This window comes from Neomonachus schauinslandi, chromosome 10, assembly GCF_002201575.2.
Source record: "Neomonachus schauinslandi chromosome 10, ASM220157v2, whole genome shotgun sequence".
NCBI lineage: Eukaryota > Metazoa > Chordata > Mammalia > Carnivora > Phocidae > Neomonachus > Neomonachus schauinslandi.
In genome coordinates this window covers 116,191,554-116,214,795 of record NC_058412.1, presented here as the reverse complement: position 1 = coordinate 116,214,795, position 23,242 = coordinate 116,191,554, and the positions used below count along the sequence as shown (strand labels likewise).

Genomic DNA, 23,242 nt, shown 5'->3' with positions numbered 1-23,242 from the left:
GATAGATAGATAGATAGATAGATAGATAGATAGATAGATAGATAGATAGATAGATAGATAGATAGAAAGATAGAAAGATAGAAAGAAAGAATTGACAACCTTTCTGGAACACATGCTGCTTATTTCTAAAATTGAAAACTCTTGCTTATACATTTAGGTATCACAAATGATGCTGGAGAGATCACACTGATACCAATTTCCATGAATACAGCTCAGGAGTCCAAAGTCGAGAGTCCTATATCACTTACTGCTCAGTCATTAATTGGTGCTTCTCCGAAACAGACCCATCTGACTAAAGCACAAGAGGCACATCCAACTGGAATAAGCAAACCAAAGAGAACTGGGTCTTTAGCACTGTTCTATAGAAAGGTATGTGATTTTGTGGCACCCAAAAGATCTCATTTGGGGTGCCTAGCTGACTCAGTCAGTAGAGCATGTGACTCTTGATCATAGGGTTGTAAGTTCAAGCCCCATATTGGGTGTACAGATTACTTAAAAATAAAATATTTTAAGGGGCGCCTGGGTGGCTCAATTGGTTAAGTGTGCCTTCAGCTCAGGTCATGATCCCAGGGTCCTGGGATCGAGCCCCACATCTGGCTCCTAGCTCAGCGGAGAGCCTGCTTCTCCTGTTGCCTCTGCTGCTTCCCCTGCTTGTGCTCTCGCTCTCTCTCTCTGTCAAATAAATAAATAAAATATTTTAAATAAAACTAAAATTACCTCATTTAATCAGTGCAAGAAAGATTGAGTAACAGAGCAGCTTTAGCCTTCTTTTGTGTGTGTGTAGTAAAATATACATAAAATTTATCATTTTAACCATTTTTAGTGTACAGTGAAATGTCATTAAATACATTCACATTGTCGTGCAGCTTTCATCATCATCCATCTCCAGAACTTTTTCATCTTCCTAAATTGAGACTCTGTTCCACTTAAAATAATTCCCCATTCCTCTTCCCACCACCAGTTCCTGGTAACCACCATTCTCCTTTCTGTCTCTAGGAATTTGACTACTCTAGGTACCTCATATAAATGGAATCAAACAATATTTATGTTAATATTATATTAATTAATATAATTATTAATATAATTAATATTATATTAAAACAGGTTTATTCCACTTAGCATAAGATTCATCCATGTTGTAGCATCGTTCAGAATTTCCTTCCTTTTGGGCGCCTGGGTGGCTCAGTTGGTTAAGCTACTGCCTTTGGCTCAGGTCATGATCCTGGAGTACTAGGATCTAGTCCCACGTCGGGCTTCCCTGCTCAGTGGAGAACCTGTTTCTCCTCTGACCGCCGCCCCCCCCCCCAACTCGCACGTGCTCTCTCTCTCGCTCGCTCGCTCTCTCTCTCTCTCTCTCTCTCGCTCACTCTCAAATAAATCTTTAAAAAAAAGAATTTCCTTCCTTTTTGAGGCTGAGTAATACCCATTGTATGTATATAATACCCCCATTGTATGTAATAATAACCCCATTGTATGTACATTTTGTTTATCCATTCATCTGTAGGATGAACATTTGTGGTGTTTCTACCTTTTGGTTATTGGGAATAATGCTGCTATGAACATTAGTGTACAAATACCTATTCAAGTCTCTGCTTTCAATTCTCTTAGGTTTATACCCAGAAGTGGAAAAGTAATTCTGAATTTAATTTTTTGAGGAACTACCATACCATTTTTCACACTGCCTGCCCCATTTTATATTCCTGCTACAATACATGGAGTTCTAAGTTCTCCACATCCTTGTCAACATTGTTTTCTGTTATTTTTGATAGTAGTCATCCTAATGAGAATAAAGTGGTATCTCATAGTTTTGATTTGCATTTCCCTAATTATTAGTGATGTTGAGCATCTTTTCATGTGCTTATTGGCCATCTGTCTGCCTTGGAGAAAGATTTATTTAAGTCCTTTGCCCATTTTTTATTTGAGTTTTGCTGCTGTTGTTATTGAGCTGTAGTTCTTCCTTTATATATTCTGGATAAGAATCCCTTATCAGATTTATGACTTGGAAATGTTTTCTCCCATTCCAGGGGTTGCCTTTTAACCATGTTGATAGTATCTTTTGATGCACAGAGGTTTCTAACTTTGATGAAGTTCAATTTATCTATGTTTTGTTTTACTGTCTTTTGCTTTTTGTGTCATATCCAAGAAATCACTGACCGTTCCAAAGTCATGAAGCTTTTCCCCCTGTTTTCTTCTAAGAGTTTTATAGTTTTAGCATTTGTGTTTAATTCCTTGATCCATTTTGAGTTAATTTTGTATATGGTCTGACATGAGGTTCTAGCTTCATTCTTTTGCATCCATTCTGTCAACACCATTTGTTGAAAAGACTGCCATTTCTCCCTTGAATAGTCTTGGCATCATTTTCATAAGCCATTCAACCATATATGTGAGGGCTTATTTCTGGGCTCTTTTCTAAGTATTGTCCTCTTTATGTCTGTCTTTATGCCAGTACTATACTGTTTTGATTACTGTAACTTTGTAGTAAGTTTTGAAGTTAGGAAATGTGAGCCCTCCAACTTTGTTCTTCTTTTTCAAGATTATTTTGGCTGTTCAGAGTCCCTGGAGATTCCATATGAGTTTAAGGATGGATTTTTCTTTTTAGGATGGATTTTTCTATTTCTGCAAAAAACATCATGGGGATTTTGATAGGGACTGCACTGAATCTGTAGATTCCTTTGACTAGTGTTGACATCTTACTACCATTACTAAGTCTTCCAGTCCATGAATATGGGATGTCTTTCCATTTATTTGTGTTTTGGGTTTTTTATTTTGTTTTTTGTTTTTTAGTTAACATACAGTGTTTTATTTTTTTTTTAAGATTTTATTTATTTGTCAGAGAGAGACACAGCAAGAGAGGGAACACAAGCAGGGGGAGTGGGAGAGGGAGAAGCAGGGTTCCTGCTGAGCAGGGAGCCCGATGTCGGGCTCGATCCCAGGACACTGGGATCATGACCTGAGCTGAAGGCAGATGCTTAACAACTGAGCTACCCAGGCGCCCCCAGTGTTTTATTATTTATCTTTCATTTCTTTCAACAGCATTTTCAGTTTTCAGTATATACTCTTTTACCTCCTTGATTAAGTTGATTACTATTTTATTCTTTTTCATGATATTGTAAATGCATTCATTTTCTTAATTTTATTTTTGGATTATTCATTGTGGTATAGGAATGAAAGAGATTTTTGTGTGTTTTTTTTTCTAGGATTTTATTTATTTATTTGAGATAGAGAGCATAAGCATGGGGAGGAGGGAGAGAGGGAGGGAGAGAAGCAGACTCCCTGCTGAGCAGGGAGCCTGATGGAGGCCTTTACCCCAGGACCCTGAGATCAGGACCTGAGCCGAAGGCAGATGCTCAATCAACTGAGCCACCCAGGCACCCCATGTGAATTTTTTTTTTCAATTTTTTTTATTTTTTAAGTAATCTCTACACCCAACACGGCTTGAATTTATAACCCCGAGATCAGGAGTCGCACATTACACTGACTGAGCCAGCCAAGTGCCCCTTTGTGATTTTGTATCCTCCAACTTTGCTGAATTCGTTTATTTCTTCTAACATTTTTTAGGGACTCTTTACGTTTTCTACACCATAAAATCATGTAATCTGCAAACAGATGATTTTACTTATTTTCCTATTTGGATGCCTTTTATTTCTTTGCCCTTCCTAATTGCTTTGGCTAGAATTTCCAGTACTATGTTGAAAAGAAGTGCTGAAATTGGGCATTCTTGTCTCATTCCTGATCTTAAAGGAAAAGTTTTCTTTGTTTTACTTTGAGTATGATGTTAGCTATGGATTTTTCATATATGGCATTTATTATGTTGAGGTAGTTTTCTTCTATTCCTAGTTTGTTGAGTGTTTTATGAAAAAAAAGGGTTTTGAATTTTGTTGGACCTCAATTGAGGTAATCTTTCAATTGAGGTGATCTTTTTTTTTTTTAAGATTTTATTTATTTATTTTAGAGAAAGAGAGCTTGGGTGGGGGGCAGGGGTCGGTGGAAGGAGAAGAGGGAGAGTGAGAGAGAGTCATAAGCAGACTCCACACTGAGCACAGAGGCCCACACGGGGCTCGATCCCATAACCCTGAGATCATGACCTGAGCTGAAACAAAGAGGCGGACGCTTAACCTACTGTACCACCCAGGTGCCTCTGTCCTACCTATTTTTATTTATTTTATTTTTTTTAAAGATTTTATTTATTTATTAGAGAGAGCATGAGAGGGAGGAGAGAGGGTTAGAGGGAGAGGCTGACTCCCCGCTTGGCAGGGAGTCTGCTTTTCCCTCTGACCCTCCCCCCTCTCATGTGCTCTCTCTCATTCTCTCTTTCTCAAATAAATAAATAAAATCTTTAAAAAAAAAAAAAAGAATTGTAAAGGAAGGGGCGCCTGGGTGGCTCAGTCGTTAAGCGTCTGCCTTCCGCTCAGGTCATGATCCCAGGGTCCTGGGATCGAGCCCCACGTCGGTCTCCCTACTCAGCAGGAAGCCTGCTTCTCCCTCTCCCACTCCCCCTGCTTGTGTTCCTGCTCTTGCTGTTTCTCTCTCTGTCAAATAAATAAAATCTTAAAAAAAAAAAAAGAATTGTAAAGGAAAAAGAAGGCACCGTTTTTCAGGGCGTTTTAGCATTGTGATTAGGGTTTAGGACTTAAAAATTTTTTTAATTAATATTTTTTCTGAATTATCTTTGATGCAAATTTAAGGTTATTTCCTCTAGTCTTTTTTATCATAATTCTTTTTTTTATCATAATTCTTGAAAGACTCGCCCTTTTCTCTACTTCCCACTGCCTCCTCTACCTTCCCAAATCCTACTTCCCCTTTGTGCCTTTCTAAGGCCTGTTTTAAAAACAGAATTTCAAAATGCAGCTTTTTTCCCATTTATTCCATATTTTTAATTTTCAGAATGACAAATTTTGATAATCTAAGATTGACAAAAATAAAGCTTTAGTTCTGAATTTTTAATTCTGAATCTACTTCAGGATCTTTTTTTTTTTCTTTCCATTTAAATGTAGCTTACTTGATGGGGCACCTGGGTGGCTCAGTCAGTTAAGCATCTGCCTTCCACTCAGGTCATGATCCCAGGGTCCTGGGATTGAGTCCCGCATTAGGCTCCTTGCTCAGCCAGGAGCCTGCTTCTCCTTCTGCCTGCCGCTCCCCCTGCTTGTGCGTGTGAGCGTGCGTGAGTTCTCTCTCTCTCTCTCAAATAAATAAATAAAACCTTTATAAATAAATGAAACCTACTTGATATAGATTAGAATCTAGAAAAATTTCATCCTAAAAGAGAATAGGAGGTCTATATCTATAAAGAGCGTAAGTGCCCGTGTCTATAATGAATTCAAAATAACCATTCCCTGAGTAAACTGCAGCTATTATCTATGCTGAATTCAGTGTGATGCTGGTGTTCTGTGCCTGAACAGAATTTTCTGTGAATTTTTTGTTAGAATCAGAATACTCAAGAGTATATTTCTTTAGGGCGCCTGGGTGGCTCAGTTGGTTAAGCGACTGCCTTCGGCTCAGGTCATGATCCTGGAGTCCCTGGATCGAGTCCCGCATCGGGCTCCCTGCTCGGCAGGGAGTCTGCTTCTCCCTCTGGCCCTCCCCCCTCTCATGTGTTCTCTCTCATTCTCTCTCTCTCAAATAAATAAATAAAATCTTAAAAAAAAAAAAAAAGTATATTTCTTTAATGCATTGGATCAACTCTGTAAAAGATACTTAACTATTATTTAATTACATATTATTTTTAATCTTTTTAACTAGGACTGTATCTTTCATTTTCTATCACAAATATAAAGTTCTAGCCTCTTTCCCACTGCTCTGACCCAAATGGATTCTGTTTATCTCTTGGCCAGCTGGGCCAGAAATAAAGGGATAGGATACAGAAAATGAGTTTGCTATAAAATGAATGACTTGTGGCTTTGGAGTCAACCACTCGTCTTTCTATCAGATTAGTGTATTGGATAGCTTACATTTGTTTTTAAACTGTGGATTATTTTCCTGCCAAAGATACTTTTATATAAGGGATGCCTGACTCTTTCTTCATTATTTTTCCCTGAACATTTAAATTTAAAGACTTAGTTCAAACAGAATAGTGTGATTTAGGAATACTACAGCAGGGTACCAATTTTTTTTTTTTTTAAAGATTTTATTTATTTATTTGAGACAGAGAATGAGAGAGAGAGAGCACATGAGAGGGGGGAAGGTCAGAGGGAGAAGCAGGCTCCCTGCCGAGCAGGGAGCCCAATGTGGGACTCGATCCAGGGACTCCAGGATCATCCACCTGAGCCGAAGACAGTCGCTTAACCAACTGAGCCACCCAGGCGCCCCAGGGTACCAGTTTTTAAAACAGTAAAACATAATGCTTCTTGGATGATTGGAAACCATTTTAGAATCTTGCAGGACCTTCAGGTCATTTGCTTTAGTATCAGTTCATATAAAGATTGTAAAAATGAAAGGTTCATGGCATTGAACTGAATTTACCCTGATGTACTTAGAAACAACAAAAACAAAAAACCTGGTATCTCATTTACTTCAGTGTTCCATTTATGAGCTCGTGAAAATAATGTAGAATATAGGGGAAATGTTGTTTTTGGGGGGGGTTAAAGATTTTTTATTTATTTGACAGAGACACAGTGCGAGAGGGAACAGAAGCAGGGGGAGTGGGAGAGGGAGAAGCAGGCTTCCCGCTGAGCAGGGAGCCCGATGCGGGGCTCAATCCCAGGCCCCTGGGATCATGACCCGAGCCAAAGGTAGACACTTAAGGACTGAGCCACCCAGGGGCCCCATATAGGGGAAGTTTTTTAAATGGTTTGCTTTTTTTGTTTTGTTTCTTTTTCTTTAAGATTTTATTTATTTATTTGACAGAGCGAGCACACAAGCAGGGGGATTGGAAGAGGGAGAGGGAGAGGGAGAAGCAGGCTCCCCACTGAGCAGGGAGCCCTATGTGATGCAGGGCTCAATCCCAGGACCCTGGGATCATGACCTGAGCCAAAGACAGATGCTTAACTGACTGAGCCACCCAGGTGCCCCATGGTTTTGCTTTCTGACTCATTCTTGAAACATTTTAGCTCTTGATTATCTGACTTTTTTTTTTTTTTTTAAGATTTTATTTTAAGTAATCTCTACACCCAACTTGGGGCTTGAACCCACAACACCGAGATCAAAAGTTGCATGCTCCACCAACTGAGCCAGCCAGGCACCCCTATTATCTGACATTTTAGACTCTCTAGCAATTTTATCTGAACAAAAAAAGGTGGGGGGGATTTCTGAACACTTGAAAAATTATGTGTTCATATTGGTCATGATGCAAGTAAATCCTGCATTTTAGTGTTTCTTACTTTACACAGATGACAGCATAGAAGACATCTTTTCCAAAAGAATTTTTAAGATGGTTTTCTAAAGAGAATTTTGTTTTAATCTACAGTCTTCCGGGATGCCTGGGTGGCTTAGTTGGTTAAGTGTCTGCCCTCGGCTCAGGTCATGATCTCAGGGTCCTGGGATCTAGTCCCGCATCAGGCTCCTTGCTCAGCGGGGAGCCTACGTCTCCCTCTCCCTCTGCCTGCTGCTCCCCCTGCTTGTGCTCACTCTTTCTCTCTCTCTCTGACAAAATAAATAAAATCTTTTAAAAATTATTAAAAAAAAAATAATATACAGTCTTCTGCCATAGCAGTGAACTAGTACTATAGAACAGAAATTTTATGTAATTTTACATAACATTTATCAACAGCCTAGGTGTTTGTTAATCTTGGCCTGAAAGCCCATGTTCATGGTATGAGATAAATTAGAGAAATTATTTACTATTTTTTTTTGCATCAATGTACTACCTTCCATCTTAGGTCTATCATTTGGCAAGTGTACGCTTACGTGATTTATGTTTAAAACTGGATGTTTCAAATGAGTTACGAAGGAAGATATGGACGTGTTTTGAATTCACTTTAGTTCACTGCCCTGATCTAATGAAAGACAGACATTTGGATCAGCTGCTCCTTTGTGCCTTTTACATCATGGCAAAGGTAATGTATAAGCTGGGGAAGCTCTTTGTCCTAGTTACCCATTTTTGAAGCATGAAGTGAAAATCTGTTGCACCTGTTATTTTGCCTTAAATGCTATACGCCAACACTGCCCACCCTTGTTAATTAGTAAACTCCAGCTACTACATCTATTCTCTGAACTCTCCATTTCATTTTGTAATAATCAGCTTTCCCACATCATAAGAATACATTGGTTATAAATAAAAGGTCTTAGAGACCATTTGTAGTATGTGGCTCTCCATATTATTCCTGTGAACAATACCATTTCCATTCCCATCCCTGTGATACCTCTCATCCAGTACTTTACAGTAAAATGATCATTATGTTGTAGGCTGGTAACCTAAGCCTAGAGCTGAAAGTAATTTGTTGAAGTTATACAATTAATAAATGGCAACCTAGGATTTCCTATTTCATAATTTAATGAATTTATAATTCAAAAAATAGCTTCTATAACATATTGCTCTCTAGTGATTTGTTGCACCACTTCAGAAGAGCATTTTACATTCCAGTTGCTACAACGTTGTATGTTTTCAATCATAAAATAACATATCTTACTTGTTTTTTAAAATTCTGATATATCTGAAACAATCACTTATAACTTTGGTCTGGACCATATTGGCCACACTGGCAATCCTAGTAGGTGTACATAGTTAAGACCTAATTTTTAAAGTTTTTGAGGCAGAAAACATGTTTTCAAACTCCTTTTTGACTCACCTCTCACAATGCCTTTTTAAATCTCTATACAAAATAGATATCAATAAATGTTATTAACTAATCACTTGTGTTTTCCAGAGAACTATCAGAGTTCAGGCTTTGGCATTTCTAGCCCATCATTATAGAGAACAGGTTTAGTGCTAATGGACTTTAGTGAAGCAGAGGGAAGGAATAAACTTTAATATCCTTTCTGGCCTATTTGTTATTATAAAGTTTACCTTTGTGGATCACTAATCCATTTTCTTCCTTTTGGCCATCACTGTAACTTTTCTGTCTAAGCATTAGAAACCCTGTAATCTGTCCTAAAATGTTAAAACCTCAACCTATAATAACTGCTCCGTTTTCTTGTGAATCACTACCAGACATTTTCTGTCCTTTAGTGTCTAGTTAACTTACTTTTAAATAAGTACTTTAAAAGCTAATAACATCAGAGACTGCAGGGTATGCAACAGATCTGAGTTTTCTTGTATCATTCTTTTTATAAAAAGAAGTGCATTTTCAGTAGAGTTATACCATAGCAATATCAGTGCTTTTGATTAATGAAACTATTAGCTGAGTCCCCACAGGCCATAAAGCTTGAACTTTAAAGCTAGTAAAAATCATAAATGGTAGTGGTTTTTAGTCATGGACTGGCCTGGGGTTAATGGCTTTCTGCAAGGCTGCACTCAATGCCAGTAAATATGCCATATAATTGGAAGTTTTTGTTCACAGCCATTTTTCTTTTAAGAGCAATTTATAAATGCAGTTTTTATTTTCCTTAGGTAACAAAAGAAGAAAGAACTTTTCAAGAAATAATGAAAAGTTATAGGAATCAGCCCCAGGCTAATAGTCATGTGAGTTACATTATTTTTCCTCCTGTCCAAAAATAGATTTGTACTGTTTCTCTGTTGACAAGTCATACAAATGGTAAACTTCTTTTATAGCTTTACTATACTTTAGATTTTTTGGTTTAATGCATACCATTAAACTCTAAAGACAGTTCAGTAAAAGCCAGGAAATTGGCTGTTTCTGACTCATCCATATATTTGCATATACTTCTCACATGTTCTCCTATTCCATTTGTTCATTTGTTAAATGGGGACATTTGTCAAAAAAATCTGATGAGGGGCACCTGGCTGATTCAGTCAGTAGAGCATGTGACTCTTGATCTCAGGGTTGTGAGTTCAAGCCCCACATAGGGCATGGAGCCTACTTTTATTAAAAATATATATAATAATAATATTCTCTAATTGTATGAGACTTGATTCCCTAATGATGTTTAAATCTAGTGAAACTTGAGGATTTATTAACTTAAGTCCAGCTTCTTTTGCCATCTACTAAGAATCTTAACGTTTTCATCTTTAAATAGATACCGAACATTTTGATAATGTTGTTTTATAATAGACATGGTGAGAATCCTATACAACCTTTCAGTCATGGAAATATAATATTAATCTATTGGCCTGGCACATAGTAAGTATTTAATGACTGTTATCTCCATATTATTATTATTACTGTAGCTGAAGAACCAAGATTAGGCTATCTTAAGGCTTTGGCCACTAAAGAGCCTGGTTGCTATGCTCTAGGGAGCATAATGGCCTCTTTTCTGGCCTTGGTGATCTGCCATCTTAGGAAGAGAGATGTGGCTGCTCAGATATCCCATGCTCAAGTACTGGTAGTCACACCCCCTTCTAAGAGAGCCCCACATATAGTTTCACTTTTTTTTTTTTTTTTAAAGATTTTATTTATTTTTTGACAGAGAGGGACAGCGAGAGAGGGAACACAAGCAGGGGGAGTGGGAGAGGGAGAAGCAGACTTCCTGCCGAGCAGGGAGCCCGATGCAGGGCTCGATCCCAGGACCCTGGGATCATGATCTGAGCCGAAGGCAGACACTTAACGACTGAGCCACCCAGGTGCCCCTAGTTTCACTTCTTTACCTAAGCCCCAAAATACAGTGACCGTAATACAGACATTAGAAGAGCCAGGTACAGGCATTTATTATATCCTATGACAGGCTAAGAGTTTCTGGACCCTTCAGAAAAATCCCTCAGGAACAGAGCCTAGAGAGGTCCAGATTATCCCCAAAGATCTTTTTTTTTTTTTTTTAAGATTTTATTTATTTGAGAGAGAGAGAATGAGAGACAGAGAGCACGAGAGGGAAGAAGGTCAGAGGGAGAAGCAGACCCCCTGCTGAGCAGGGAGCCCGATGTGGGACTCGATCCTGGGACTTCAGGATCACGACCTGAGCCGAAGGCAGTCGCTTAACCAACTGAGCCACCCAGGCGCCCTCTCCCCAAAGATCATTAAGGTGAAGTTAGTGTGGATCCAAAATGGACCAAGCCAGAGCTTCCTAAATACCCTTTCAATACCAGTACGCATAGGATGACCAGGAATGCATCATGCCTTTCAGCTATATTGGAGGTAGGAAGGAATTTAGGGGAAGGAATGGAACATTTTCCTGTGGCCCTCTGAAAGGAGATGGAAATGAGATGAGAGCAGGAAAACAAGCCTTAATGAGATCAAATGATTCTCATGTAAGGAATTAAAAAGGAAGAACAAGCTCAGATATTTGAAGTTGCTTTTATTTGGCGAAACCTGCTCATCAGTGTTTATTTAGTTGCTACTTACTCAAGTCTTCTATTTTGTAAACTCCAACAATGGCATGGTTTAGGTAATAGGCTCTGCTTCCATATCCCCTCTACTAAGACATTTGTTGTAATCTGCATTTACCAGGCTAATAACATTTTATCCTTGATTATCACCCATACAGACAAATAGTTTTTCACTGGCATCCTATTTTGTTCTTCTTATTTTGGTTTTGCTTAACCTGTGCCTCTTTGTGACTTAGCAGTCCTTTTTTCCCAATCTGACGTATAGGTCTATAGAAGTGTACTGTTGAAAAGTATTCCAAGAGAAGTTGTGGCATACAATAAAAACGTAAATGGTGATTTTGAAATGACAGATTGTGGTAAGTTGCCCAATTTAATATTCTATATGTAATATACATTTTCTTTAAGATTTTATTTATTTAAATGTCAGAGTGAGAAAGAGAGCACAAAAGCAGGGGGAGCTGCAGGCTCCCTGCTGAGCAGAGCCCAACGCGGGACTCGATCCCAGGACCTTGGGATCATGACCTGAGCTGAAGGTAGACGCTTAATAGACTGAGCCTCCCAGGCGTCCCTGTAATATACCTTTGATTACATTGTACATAATGCAGTGGGTGTCAGACAACATGGAGTCAATGATGAAGGTGGGATGGATAATGCATACGTGAATGCATTTGGGAAGAAACAACTTTGAGATAAATATGGGTCAGGTGCCTCCCTCCAAAGAGGTTGTAAATTAAAACCATTAATTTGTCACCTGTTAGTTGTGTTTTAGAAGTTTCATAGTCTACTTACATACATCAGTAAGACACATAAAAGGCTCTTAATAAATTTTTAAAATAAATCTGAATTACATGGAAAGTAATCAGTGATCAGTGTCAGTGATCTGCCTGGGGTGACAATTAAGGAAATATCTTGTTCATTAATACGTATTCTGCCACCACCAGCAAAGCTGCCACCCTGTTGTTACCACCATGCTAAGACTTGAGGCACTAGTAAATGTTTTTCAAAGAAAGGAAAATCAAATGGTGATTATTCATGTTGATAAGTTGTGAAAATGCCTCTTCTGCCCATCTTTTCCTTGTCTCATCTTTCCATTACTTATTGTATACCTATGTGTACATGGGTATCACATGTACCATGATTTATTGAATTCCACAATGTGAGACATTTTTTTTAAGAGAGAGAGCGAAGGGAGGAGCAGAGGGAGAGGGACAAGCGGACTCCGCACTGAGCATGGAACCTGATCCATGTAGTAAGGATAATCTACAACTGCCGTTACCAAGCCAGTGTGCCTTGGAATAGTGTTAATTTAGGATGGTAGTAGGTTAAAATTAAAAAAAAAAAAAAAAAGATGGTAGTAGGTGTTACAGGGAAGGGGGACTATGCATAAAAAATTTGAGAAGCATGGAATTAAAATGAATATGTGTTTTTTTCCAACTGCAAAACTTTTCAGAGCCTTTTTTTAAAGATTTTATTTATTTGAGAAAGAGAGAGACAGAGATAGCAAGAGAAAGCACGAGCCAGGGAGGAGGGAAAAGCAGGCTCCCTGCTGAGCAGGGAGCCTGACGTGGGGCTCGATCCCAGGACCCTGGGTCATGACCTGTGCCAAAGGCAGACGCTTAACTGACTGAGCCACCCAGGAGCCCCTTCTCAGAGCCTAACTAACATGGACTCTGAATTTCTAAGAGGAGGGTATAATATGAAGCATTTCCTTAACTTACTTGACCGCATAGCTTTTTCCCACCTTCAAAATAGCAAGAGAGGCAACTGGCTGGCTCAGTTGGTAGAGCATGTGACTCGATCTTGGGGTCATGAGCTCAAGCCATATGTTGGACATAGAGCTTACTTAAAAAATAATAATAGGGATGCCTGGGTGGCTCAGCCAGTTAAGTGGCTGCCTTCAGCTCAGGTCATGATTCCAGGGTCCTGGGATCGAGTCCCGCATCAGGCTCCTTGCTACTTGGGGAGCCTGCTCCTCCTTCTGCCTGCCGCACCCCCTGCTTGTGCTTGCTCTCTGTCTCTCTCTCCCTCTCTCTCTCTGACAAATAAACAAAATCTAAAAATAATAATAATAATAATAATAATAATTGGGCGCCTGGTGATGATCCCTGGGTCCTGGGATCGAGTCCCGCATTGGGCTCCCTGCTTGGCGGGGAGCCTGCTTCTCTCTCTGCCCCTCCCCCCCGCTTTTTGTGCTCTCTCTCTCTCTCACACACATGCTCTGTCTCATGCACTCTCTCTCGCTTAAATAAATAAACTACTTAAATAGTAATAATAATTTAATTTAATTTTTTAAAAATACCAAGGGGGTGCCTGGCTGGCTCAGTAGAAAGAGCATGAGAGTCTTGATCTCAGGATTGTGAGTTCCAGCCCCACACTGGGTGTAGAGATTGCTAAAAATAAATAAACTTAAAAAAAAAAAAGAAAGCAAATGATGCCTGGGTGGCTCGGTCAATTAAGGGTCCACCTCCTGATTTCGGCTCAGGTCGTGATCTCAGGGTCGTGGGATCGAGCCCCACATCGGGCTCCTCACTCAGCAGGGAGTCTGCTTGAGATGCTCTCCCTCTCCTCCCCTTCCTGCCACTCGTGCGCACATACGCTCCCTCTCAAATAAATCTTTAAAAACATAAATAAAAATTAATAAAAAAACAAGAGTGTTCAAGAAATCCAAATTGTGACTAAGACCCCTGTAGTTCCCTGGGGCTGCTTGGCCCTTGGACCATGTTTGAGTTTTCTGGTTTTCCCTGGATGAAAGGATGCTTTTATCCTTTGTCTGCAGTGTTTGCAGGCCAGTATATTCAGAATGAGAACTTTTTTTCGTATGTTGAATTATTTTTATTTTTTTAAGGTTTTATTTATTTGAGAGAGAGAGAGAGAGAGATCATGGGGAGGGGGAGGGGCAGAGGTAGAGGCCAACTCCCCACTGAGCAGGGAGCCTGCTGCAGGGCTCAATTCCAGGACCCCAGGATCATGACCTGAGCATAGGCAGACACTCAACTGAGCCACCCACCCCTATGCTGAATTATTTTTAATTGTCAGTGGTTTCCTTAGCTCCTATAAGCAGATGATTCTTACATGTTCAAGTAGACAATGGTTTGTAATACTCTTCCCAAAGAAAGAGTAGGTTAAAGTTCTGCATGGTGCAACAAGCTATCCCAGAGTTACACAGTAAATAGGAAAGCACCTCAAGGCAAGCTATCATTTTATAACTGAGGACACTAACTATAAACTGAGCACCAAGTTTCCTGTTGTGCTTGGGGAAAATAAGGCTCTTAGAACACTTGTCACCTGCCTTGTATTTGCAGAAAAATAAAACAAGCGATTTATCTTGCTTCTTCCTTCACCTGTGAAGGTATGCTTTACCTTCTTAGAGTCTTTCCACCTTTCTCAAAGAGCCATTATGAATATCTGCAGGCCTTTTGTTACCCAAAGCTCATGATTTGCCACTGCCACCCATACTCTGGAGCTCAGTTTAGCTAAATCCCAACCCAGGGCTAGTGCCCCTCTAGCCACCAGTGACAGTGAGCTCAAAAAGGTATGATTGTGTTGGGGCGCCTGGGTGGCTCAGTCATTAAACGTTGGCCTTCGGCTTAGGTCATGATCTCAGGGTCCTGGATCAAGCCCCGCATCGGGCTCCCTGCTCAGCGGGAGGCCTGCTTTTCCCTCTCCCACTCCCCCTGCTTGTGTTCCCTTTTTCGCTGTGTCTCTCTCTGTCAAAGAAATAAATAAAAAATCTTAAAAAAAAAAAAGTATGATTGTGAAAACATTCTTGCTGAAGTAATATCTAAAGAAAAAGAGTAGTAGCCTAAGTTTACATATTTGCATTTCTCAAGATTCCAATTTAATTTATACATAATATAGATGGATTTCTGAACCTTTTCTAAAAACAGTTGCTGGGGCTCCTGGGTGGCTCAGTCGTTAAGTGTCTGCCTTCGGCTCAGGTCATGATCCTGGGGTCCTGGGATCGAGCCCCACATCAGGCTCTCTCCTCGGCAGGAAGCCTGCTTCTCCCTCTCCCACTCCCCCTGCTTGTGTTCCGTCTCTCACTGTCTCTCTCTCTCTAATAAAATCTTTTTTTTTTTTTTTTAAGATTTTATTTATTTATTCATGAGAGACAGAGAGAGAGAGGCAGAGGGAGAAGCAGGCTCCCAAGGAGCAGAGAGCCCGATGCGGGACTCGATCCCAGGACCCTGGGATCATGACCTGAGCCAAAGACAGACGCTTAACCATCTGAGCCACCCAGGCGCCCTCTAATAAAATCTTTTAAAAAGTAAAATAAAGGGGCGCCTGGGTGGCTCAGTCGTTGGGCGTCTGCCTTCGGCTCAGGTCATGATCCCAGGATCCTGGGATCGAGCTCCGCATCGGGCTCCCCGCTCCGCGGGAAGCCTGCTTCTCCCTCTCCCACTCCCTCTGCTTGTGTTCCCTCTCTCTCTGTGTCTCTCTCTGTCAAATAAATAAATAAAATCTTTAAAAAAAAAAAAAAAAAAGTAAAATAAAATAAAACAAAAATAAAAACATTAATTGCTTTACATAAAGATTTGTGTTAACTTGGTTTTTTTTATGTTGTAGAGAGAGTTGTAATTCAAGTCACCACTTTATATATTAATGTGCATCTGTCATAACACTGAATTCTTTTAACAGACTTGGAAGATGCTACAAAAACACCTGACTGTTCCAGTGGACCAGTGAAAGAGGAAAGAGGTGATCTCATCAAATTTTATAATACAATATATGTAGGAAGAGTGAAGTCATTTGCACTGAAATACGACTTGTCAAATCAGGACCATGTGGTACGTTTTATATTTTACTATATGAATATTTATAGTCATAGTTGGAGTATTGTGAGTTTCCTAGATAAGCGTTTCAGAGGCAAAATGCCACTGATAACATATAGGAGAAAAAAAATGCTGGTAATTAGAGAGTGATTAAGGCATTGATACAACACAGATCAGTGGAAATCATGGAAATTTTATCTATACTGTGATTATGTTGCTGGAAATTATGTTAACATATGGGCAAGTACTAGATGAGAATATGGAAAAATGAAATCAATTCTGGTAATTTTTTCTGTTTTTGATTTCTTTTGTTATATTTATATATGAGATAACTGTTTTTCTCAAGATAAAGAGAAAAGGAAATAAATAGGCCTGAATCATTAATAGAGGCAACACTAAGACATTTTTGTGCAGATTCAGAAGTACCAGAAAGCCTGTGAAAGTATTACCAGTGTATAAGCTGAGGTTGGTTCCCACGAGAGTAGACATTAGTTGTAGAGGGACCTAGTAGAAACTGCATCTAGCTGGTAGCCATATATGTGTATTTGTGTCTCTCTTTACATTTCCATCCTTGTCCCTTTCAAGGAATGTGGTCTGTGACTATTCACAAAGGCCGTGACTGCTCGTTCAATTCCATTGGTTCCACCTCCCCTATCATGAGTATGTCTGTCATTAGCAAAATTGGAACTAGTTTTATTAGGGGTGCCTAGGTGACTCAGTTAAAGTGTCTCTTGATTTCAGCTCAGGTCTTGATCTCAGGGTTGTGAGTTCAGGTCCCACATTGGGCTCCACGCTGGGCATGGAGCCTACTTAAAAAAAAAAAAAAGTTTTATTAGCTTCAAGTGAAGATGATGAATGAAATTATTAATTAAGGAGCCATCTCCATTTATTCCTAGAATGGAAACATTGTACAGAATATTAAAGGAAAGTGTAATACCTGCTCCCCTAACTCTATTGCTAAATCATTTGCATTTCAATATAAAGTCTTAACCCTTTCATTAACAGATTTGTTCCATGTTGGACTCATCCTCCTGGCTCATAGAGTTCTGTCTCTCTTTTTTTCCCTCTGCTCCTGCTTGGTTATAGTGTGTGTGTGTGTGTGTGTGTGTGTGTAGAGAGAGAGATTATTATTGTGTTAGGACATTGATTACTTTGCCTCTGCTTTCTGTGCATGAACAAGAGGTTCCTGTGCTGCTAGCTTACCACTTCTGGGTGTCTCAGAATTCTTCAGGAGTTCCTAAAAGATGCAGGGAAATAAATTTTAGTTTATCTGTTAGTAATTGTTGAAAAATTTATCGAGCTTTTCTTGTCTTTGCTTTTTTCAGCCATAAATAAACTCTTAAAGTATAGCTGACACCTAACTAAGAAACGCCAATAAGAATAGCAAATTTGTCTTTGCTTTTTTCAGCCATAAATAAACTCTTAAAGTATACCTGACACCTAACTAAGAAACGCCAATAAGAATAAAAATATGGAGGGCACCTGGGTAGCTCAGTCGGTTAAGCGTCTGCCTTCTGCTCAGGTCATGATCCAGGAGTCCCAGGATCGAGCCCCGCATCAGGCTCCCTGCTCAGTGGGGAGTCTGCTTCTCCCTCTGCCCTTCACCCCACCCATGCTCTCTCTCTCTCATTCAAATAAATAAAGTCTTTTTAAAAAAGTAACATATACCATTTTTTTTTTTTTTAAAACATTTCTTTTTTTTTTTTTTTTAAAGATTTTATTTATTTATTTGAGACAGAGAGAATGAGAGAGACAGAGAGCACATGAGAGGGGGGAGGGTCAGAGGGAGAAGCAGGCTCCCTGCCGAGCAGGGAGCCCGATGCGGGACTCGATCCAGGGACTCCAGGATCATGACCTGAGCCGAAGGCAGTCGCTTAACCAACTGAGCCACCCAGGCGCCCCACATATACCATTTTTTTAAAAAAAGAATAAAAATATGGGGGTGCCTGGCTGGCTCATTTGGTAGAGGATGCAACTCTTGATTTTGGGTTTGGGAGTTCAAGCTCCATGTTGGGCATGGAGCCTACTTAAAAAAAAAAAAAAAAGAATAAAAATATGGTGGGATTCAAAAAAAGAAACTTACCTTACAAAAATGTACTTTTGGTTATTTCAGATGGAAGCTCCACCTCTCTCTCCTTTTCCACATATTAAGCAACAACCAGGCTCACCACGCCGTATTTCCCAGCAACACTCCATTTATGTTTCCCCACATAAGAATGGGTCAGGCCTTACACCCAGGAGTGCTCTGCTATACAGGTTCAATGGCAGCCCTTCTAAGGTAAGGTACATACAGACTTACTCCAAAACAACCTATGTACATGTGTTAAAAATTGGATTTCAGATTACCAGTTAGTAATCTTTAATCTTGCTCTTTGTCTGCAGAGTTACTACTAATAAATATGAACTGTTACTGTGGCAAGTCTCCAGTGATCAAGAGCAGTGTGTTCAGTTGATACAGTTTAATCCATTACTATTGTTATGATATTAGGGAAGTTCACTGCAAGAGTTCAATGTGTCTCCTGCTTAAGCATGATCTTGAGAAGGGACAAATAAGGCAGCACCTGTAAGTGGTCAGACACAAGGGATATTAACTTTAAAGAAAGGCCTTCAAAGTGAAAGTTCGTTTGGTGAATGGGATAGTGAAAAGCCTGAAAATAGAGGCCTTCTCTTATTTACACAAACCGTTCTGTGGTTATCCCCATCTTAATTTCCATACAGTGATAAAGATGTGACAGTTACATGATTGTTGTTTTCAGATATTTGAAGAGCTATCAAGCAGGTATGTTCAGTATGTCTCCAGAAGCCAACCTAAGATATAATACCTCACAGACTTGCATTTCCTCTTCATAGAAGTTGATTTCCTGCAAGGATGTTTAGAAGAGATTCTTCCATGAAATCAAAGAGGAGACCAGTTGACTTCTCAGGCAGTGATTGCAAAATCATAGATCAGAATCACCTGGGGTGCTTGTTGAACACATATCTGTCCGAGAGACCTACTGAATCCCAAAGCTCTGGCAGTCAGGTTCACTAGACCATTGAGATCCACAGCTTTCAAGAACCACTTCTCTAAGGCCTTGCTACTCAGAATGTAGTTTATAGACCAGCAACATCAGTGTCACCTGGGAGCATGTTAAAAATGCAGGATTTCAAGCCTCATGCCAGCCCTACTGGATCTGCATTTTAACAAGATCCACAGATGATTAATAAGAACATTAAAGCTTAAAAAGCATGCTCTAGGAGGAGGATCTCAAACCTTAAGGAAGCTTAGAATCACCTGGAGGGCTTGATTAAACATAGATTGCTCAACCCCGTTCCCAGAGTATCTGATTCAGTAGGTGTGAGGGTGAGGCTTGAGAGTTTGCATTCCTAATAAGTTCCTAGAAACTTATACGTCTGGCCCAGTGTCTATACTTTGAGAACTACTGCTATAAGGTAAATCCAATTTTTAAAGCCATGAGAAGATGAGTTCTAATCATCCTTATTAGGTTGGCCTAGATTCAAAAAATAATCTCTAGGGCACCTGGCTAACTCAGTCAGTGGAGCATGTGACTCTTGATCTCGCGTTGTGAGTTCACGTCCCATGTTGGGTGTAGAGATTACTTAAAAAATTTTTTTAAATCTTAAAATAATCTCTACCTTATTGTTGAGCTTTGGATAGAGTGCAGGAAAAAGCAGTTAGCTTAGTTCTTTGCTGCTGTTTCCTCTTTTGTCCCCTTTTACTCACATGTGTCCTCTATTTTTGCAGAGTTTGAAAGAGATCAACAATATGATAAGGCAGGGGGAACAGAGAACCAAGAAGCGAGCAATAGCCATAGATGGTGATGCAGAATCCCCTGCCAAACGCCTCTGTCAAGAAAATGATGATGTTTTGCTTAAACGACTACAGGATGTTGTCAGTGAGAGAGCAAATCATTAACACCCTTCCTGTTTCTATCATAAAAGCACTTTCAGGTGGCAGAAAGTTGGGGGTTTTCAGCCCTGTAGATAGAAAGTATCACTGAGTTACATGAAAAATTGCACCAAAATTATATGGGTTTTTTTTTTACATTTATCCAAAATGTAGTTGACAGTGTATTTTGAGTTGGATTGGAAAGCAATATTTCAAGTGCCTTTTAAACATTTTAATAGTTATAGAATCTTTTAAATGACTATTCCTTGGTTTAGTTTTTAAGATGAAGTAAGGAGATACCTCATAATTTTTTAGCTCACTTTTAAAAATCAAATGTCTCCTCCTTCTGCGCTTTGTAATATGAAGGTAAATAATCTGTTTTTGGTAAGCATCCTTTGAGATATCTCAGTTCTTAATTTAATATTGAGTGGAGGGGCATCTGGCTGGTAGAACATGAGACTCTTGATCTCGGGGTCATGAGTTCGAGCCCCATGTTGGGCATAGAGATTACTTAAAAAATTATATATGTATATTGAGTAGGGTTTGGCTCCCATAGCACCTGGGCCAAAGGATGACACACTAGCCCATCTCTGACCCACTCTGGCAACTCCACATCCAGGTGCCACCACCATTCTGGGTTGTCTAGCTCCCTTCTCATGCCCTTTCTCTCCTTGAGCATAAGCAGATTTGCGCCTGAGCCCATGCATTACTATGCTCCTTGCCTTCCATCCCTAAGCCTTCTTAGCTGATGTCACAACCTAATAAAAGGGGTACTTGGGTGCAGCTTTCCAAAGAATCAGCTGTTCAATATTCACTTTTTTTAATGTGTTTCCAGAATCTGGAAGGACATGAATAAACCATTCTTAATTAATTTTGAGAAAGTTATGAAATGTATGTTTTTTAAACTGCAGACGTTATTTTTTTAAATACAAAATGTTTAACTTATATCTAACCCTGGCTGATTTGAGTTAGTCTAAGATTTGGCTGTAAATTTGTAATTGCTATTGTCAGGAATTTTATTTTTAAATTTTAAGAAAAGTGATTTTGGTCACATTTTACTTTTCTGAAAATTACATCCTCATTTTTTGTGTAGTATCTACACATGTTGTAAGCCAAATAACATCAAATTTGTCTGAAGTCCTTGTATATATTTTTATGTAGCTGTAACTATTGTGTCATTTTCATCTTCATTATTAATGTGGAAAATATACATGAGCATTTGTACATTGACTATATCAGAAGCTCTGGGTATGTTTTTATCAATTTTTAAGACAATATCAGTGTACATAAAATAGCTAATAAAACATTGGCGTTTCTGAGATATTGAAAGACAGTGTATTTGTGTGACTAGAAACAATTCTGCAGCCATCTACAACCTGTACCTTCTTAAATAACCTGTTTTATGTTTTTTAAATACCGTAGTGTAACTTAAAAGTTAACGTTCTGGTGGTTTCCAGGGGCTAGGAAGAGATTGGAGAGCGACTGCTTGAATACAGGGTTTTCTTTTGAGGGGATAAAAACATTTTAGAACTTGATGTAGATAGTGGTTGTATAATGTGAATTTACTAAATGACACTTTAAAATGATTATTTTAAAAAATAAAATGAGGGGCTGGCCCTGCTTAGGATTTTCAGGAACCATGGAAGCGGCGACAACAGTTGGAATTTAAGCACTTTTTTGACGGTCTCCGGGTTCCCTGTGAGAGGAAAGGGGAGGATGCCACTGGAATCATCTTCCTCTTTGATGCCACTATCCTTCCCTTCTCCCTTACCCTCAGTACCAGACAGTATTACTAACTTTTCCCCTTCCCCAATGTCTTACATCACTTCCCAGGAGATGAAGTGTATTCTTCACTGGTTGCCTATAGGACCTGGTAGCTAAGGCAGTGCCAGGAAAATTACAGCCACTGCTGGAAGGGCTGGAGCAGCTTAGTGTGTCTGGAGCAAACCGACCACCCTGTATCTTTGAGTGCCAGCTACGTCTTTGGGATCAGTGGTTTTGAAGCTGGGCTGAGCAGGAGCGCAATGAATTTGTCAGGCAGCTGGAGGTCAGTGAGCCAGACTTTGTGGCAAAGCTTTACCAGTCAGTGGCTGCTACGGCTGGTAAAGACTGATGGGCATTAAAATCAAAGAAGATAATCACAGCTGATGGAGCTGCAACTTTACTGTGAGAACTTCAAATGTGTCACTTAAAGGTCTAGGGATGGTATCCTGATCAGCTGACTGACCTTGTTGACCAGTACTGGCTTGATTATTTCTTTGGGGGTGGGGAGGGGCAGAGGGAGAGAGAGAATCCATGCCCAGCGCTGAGCCCGATGTGGGGCTCGATATCACAACCCTAGTGACCTGAGCTGACATCAAGAGTTGGACGCTTAGCGGGGGAAATCGGAGGGGGAGACGAACCGTGAGAGACTATGGACTCTGAGAAACAAACTGAGGTTTCTAGAGGGGAGGGGGTGGGGGGATGGGTTAGCCTGGTGATGGGTATTAAAGAGGGCATGTTCTGCATGGAGCACTGGGTGTTATATGCAAACAATCATGGAACACTACATCAAAAACTAATGATGTAATGTATGGTGATTAACATAACATAATAAAAAAATAAACTATATATATACAACAACAACAAAAGAGTTGGACGCTTGGCCGACTGAGCCACCCAGGCGCCCCAAGCCTTGGTTATTTCAATGTTAACAGCCTATCAACTGGACTGCTCACATAAATGTTTTCCATCTAAGTAAATCCAGGTCAGCAGTCTGCCTCCTAGCTTGCTCCTTTCTACATGTCAGACCCTCAAGAATTCCATGGCTTCTTTTACAAGTATAACCAGAAGGAACCTACACATTGTAACTCAAGAGTATTGCTGGCCCACAGGGCTATAAAGTAGAGCCTTCCTACTCCAGAAACAGGAGAGAAGGACAATAAAAGGTCATGCAACTGGATTCACATGGCTGGTTTCACTGCTCTTACCAGATTCTGGCATAATTATGTGACATCCCAACTATTAGCTTTCCTAGTGATGATTTTGTAAAATTATGGAAAAATCAGGAGAGGGAGATAATTAGTTACTCCTTCCACACTGATGTTTGAATCCAAATAGCAATGACTTTTCCTAAAGCATCTGTGATATTCTTGAAGCTGGTAACAGATTCCTATTCTGTAAGCTTGCTCTGTGATACGAAAACAAGTGACACTCTTTATAAGTTGAAGATAATGAATCTTCAAAATAAAATGATTATGTTTGGTGACTTTCACCTCAATTCAAAAA

At 39.7% G+C, this 23,242-nt stretch overlaps 1 protein-coding gene and 1 pseudogene across 1 annotated transcript in view; both read left to right on the top strand.

The window, feature by feature from the left end:
* RBL1 (RB transcriptional corepressor like 1) overlaps nt 1–20,462 on the top strand; it is a 59,799-nt gene extending 39,337 nt beyond the window's left edge. The window contains exons 16-22 of the mRNA XM_021688957.2: nt 158–369; nt 7,815–7,991; nt 9,485–9,556; nt 11,580–11,670; nt 15,953–16,101; nt 18,200–18,364; nt 19,832–20,462. Coding sequence (XP_021544632.1) covers nt 158–369; nt 7,815–7,991; nt 9,485–9,556; nt 11,580–11,670; nt 15,953–16,101; nt 18,200–18,364; nt 19,832–20,002 — 1,037 coding nt within the window. The 3' untranslated portion in view covers nt 20,003–20,462. The remainder of the gene's footprint in view (nt 1–157; nt 370–7,814; nt 7,992–9,484; nt 9,557–11,579; nt 11,671–15,952; nt 16,102–18,199; nt 18,365–19,831) is intronic.
* A 1,229-nt stretch (nt 20,463–21,691) lies between these two features.
* LOC110579588 lies at nt 21,692–22,127 on the top strand (annotated as a pseudogene).
* Nucleotides 22,128–23,242: the final 1,115 nt, after the last annotated feature.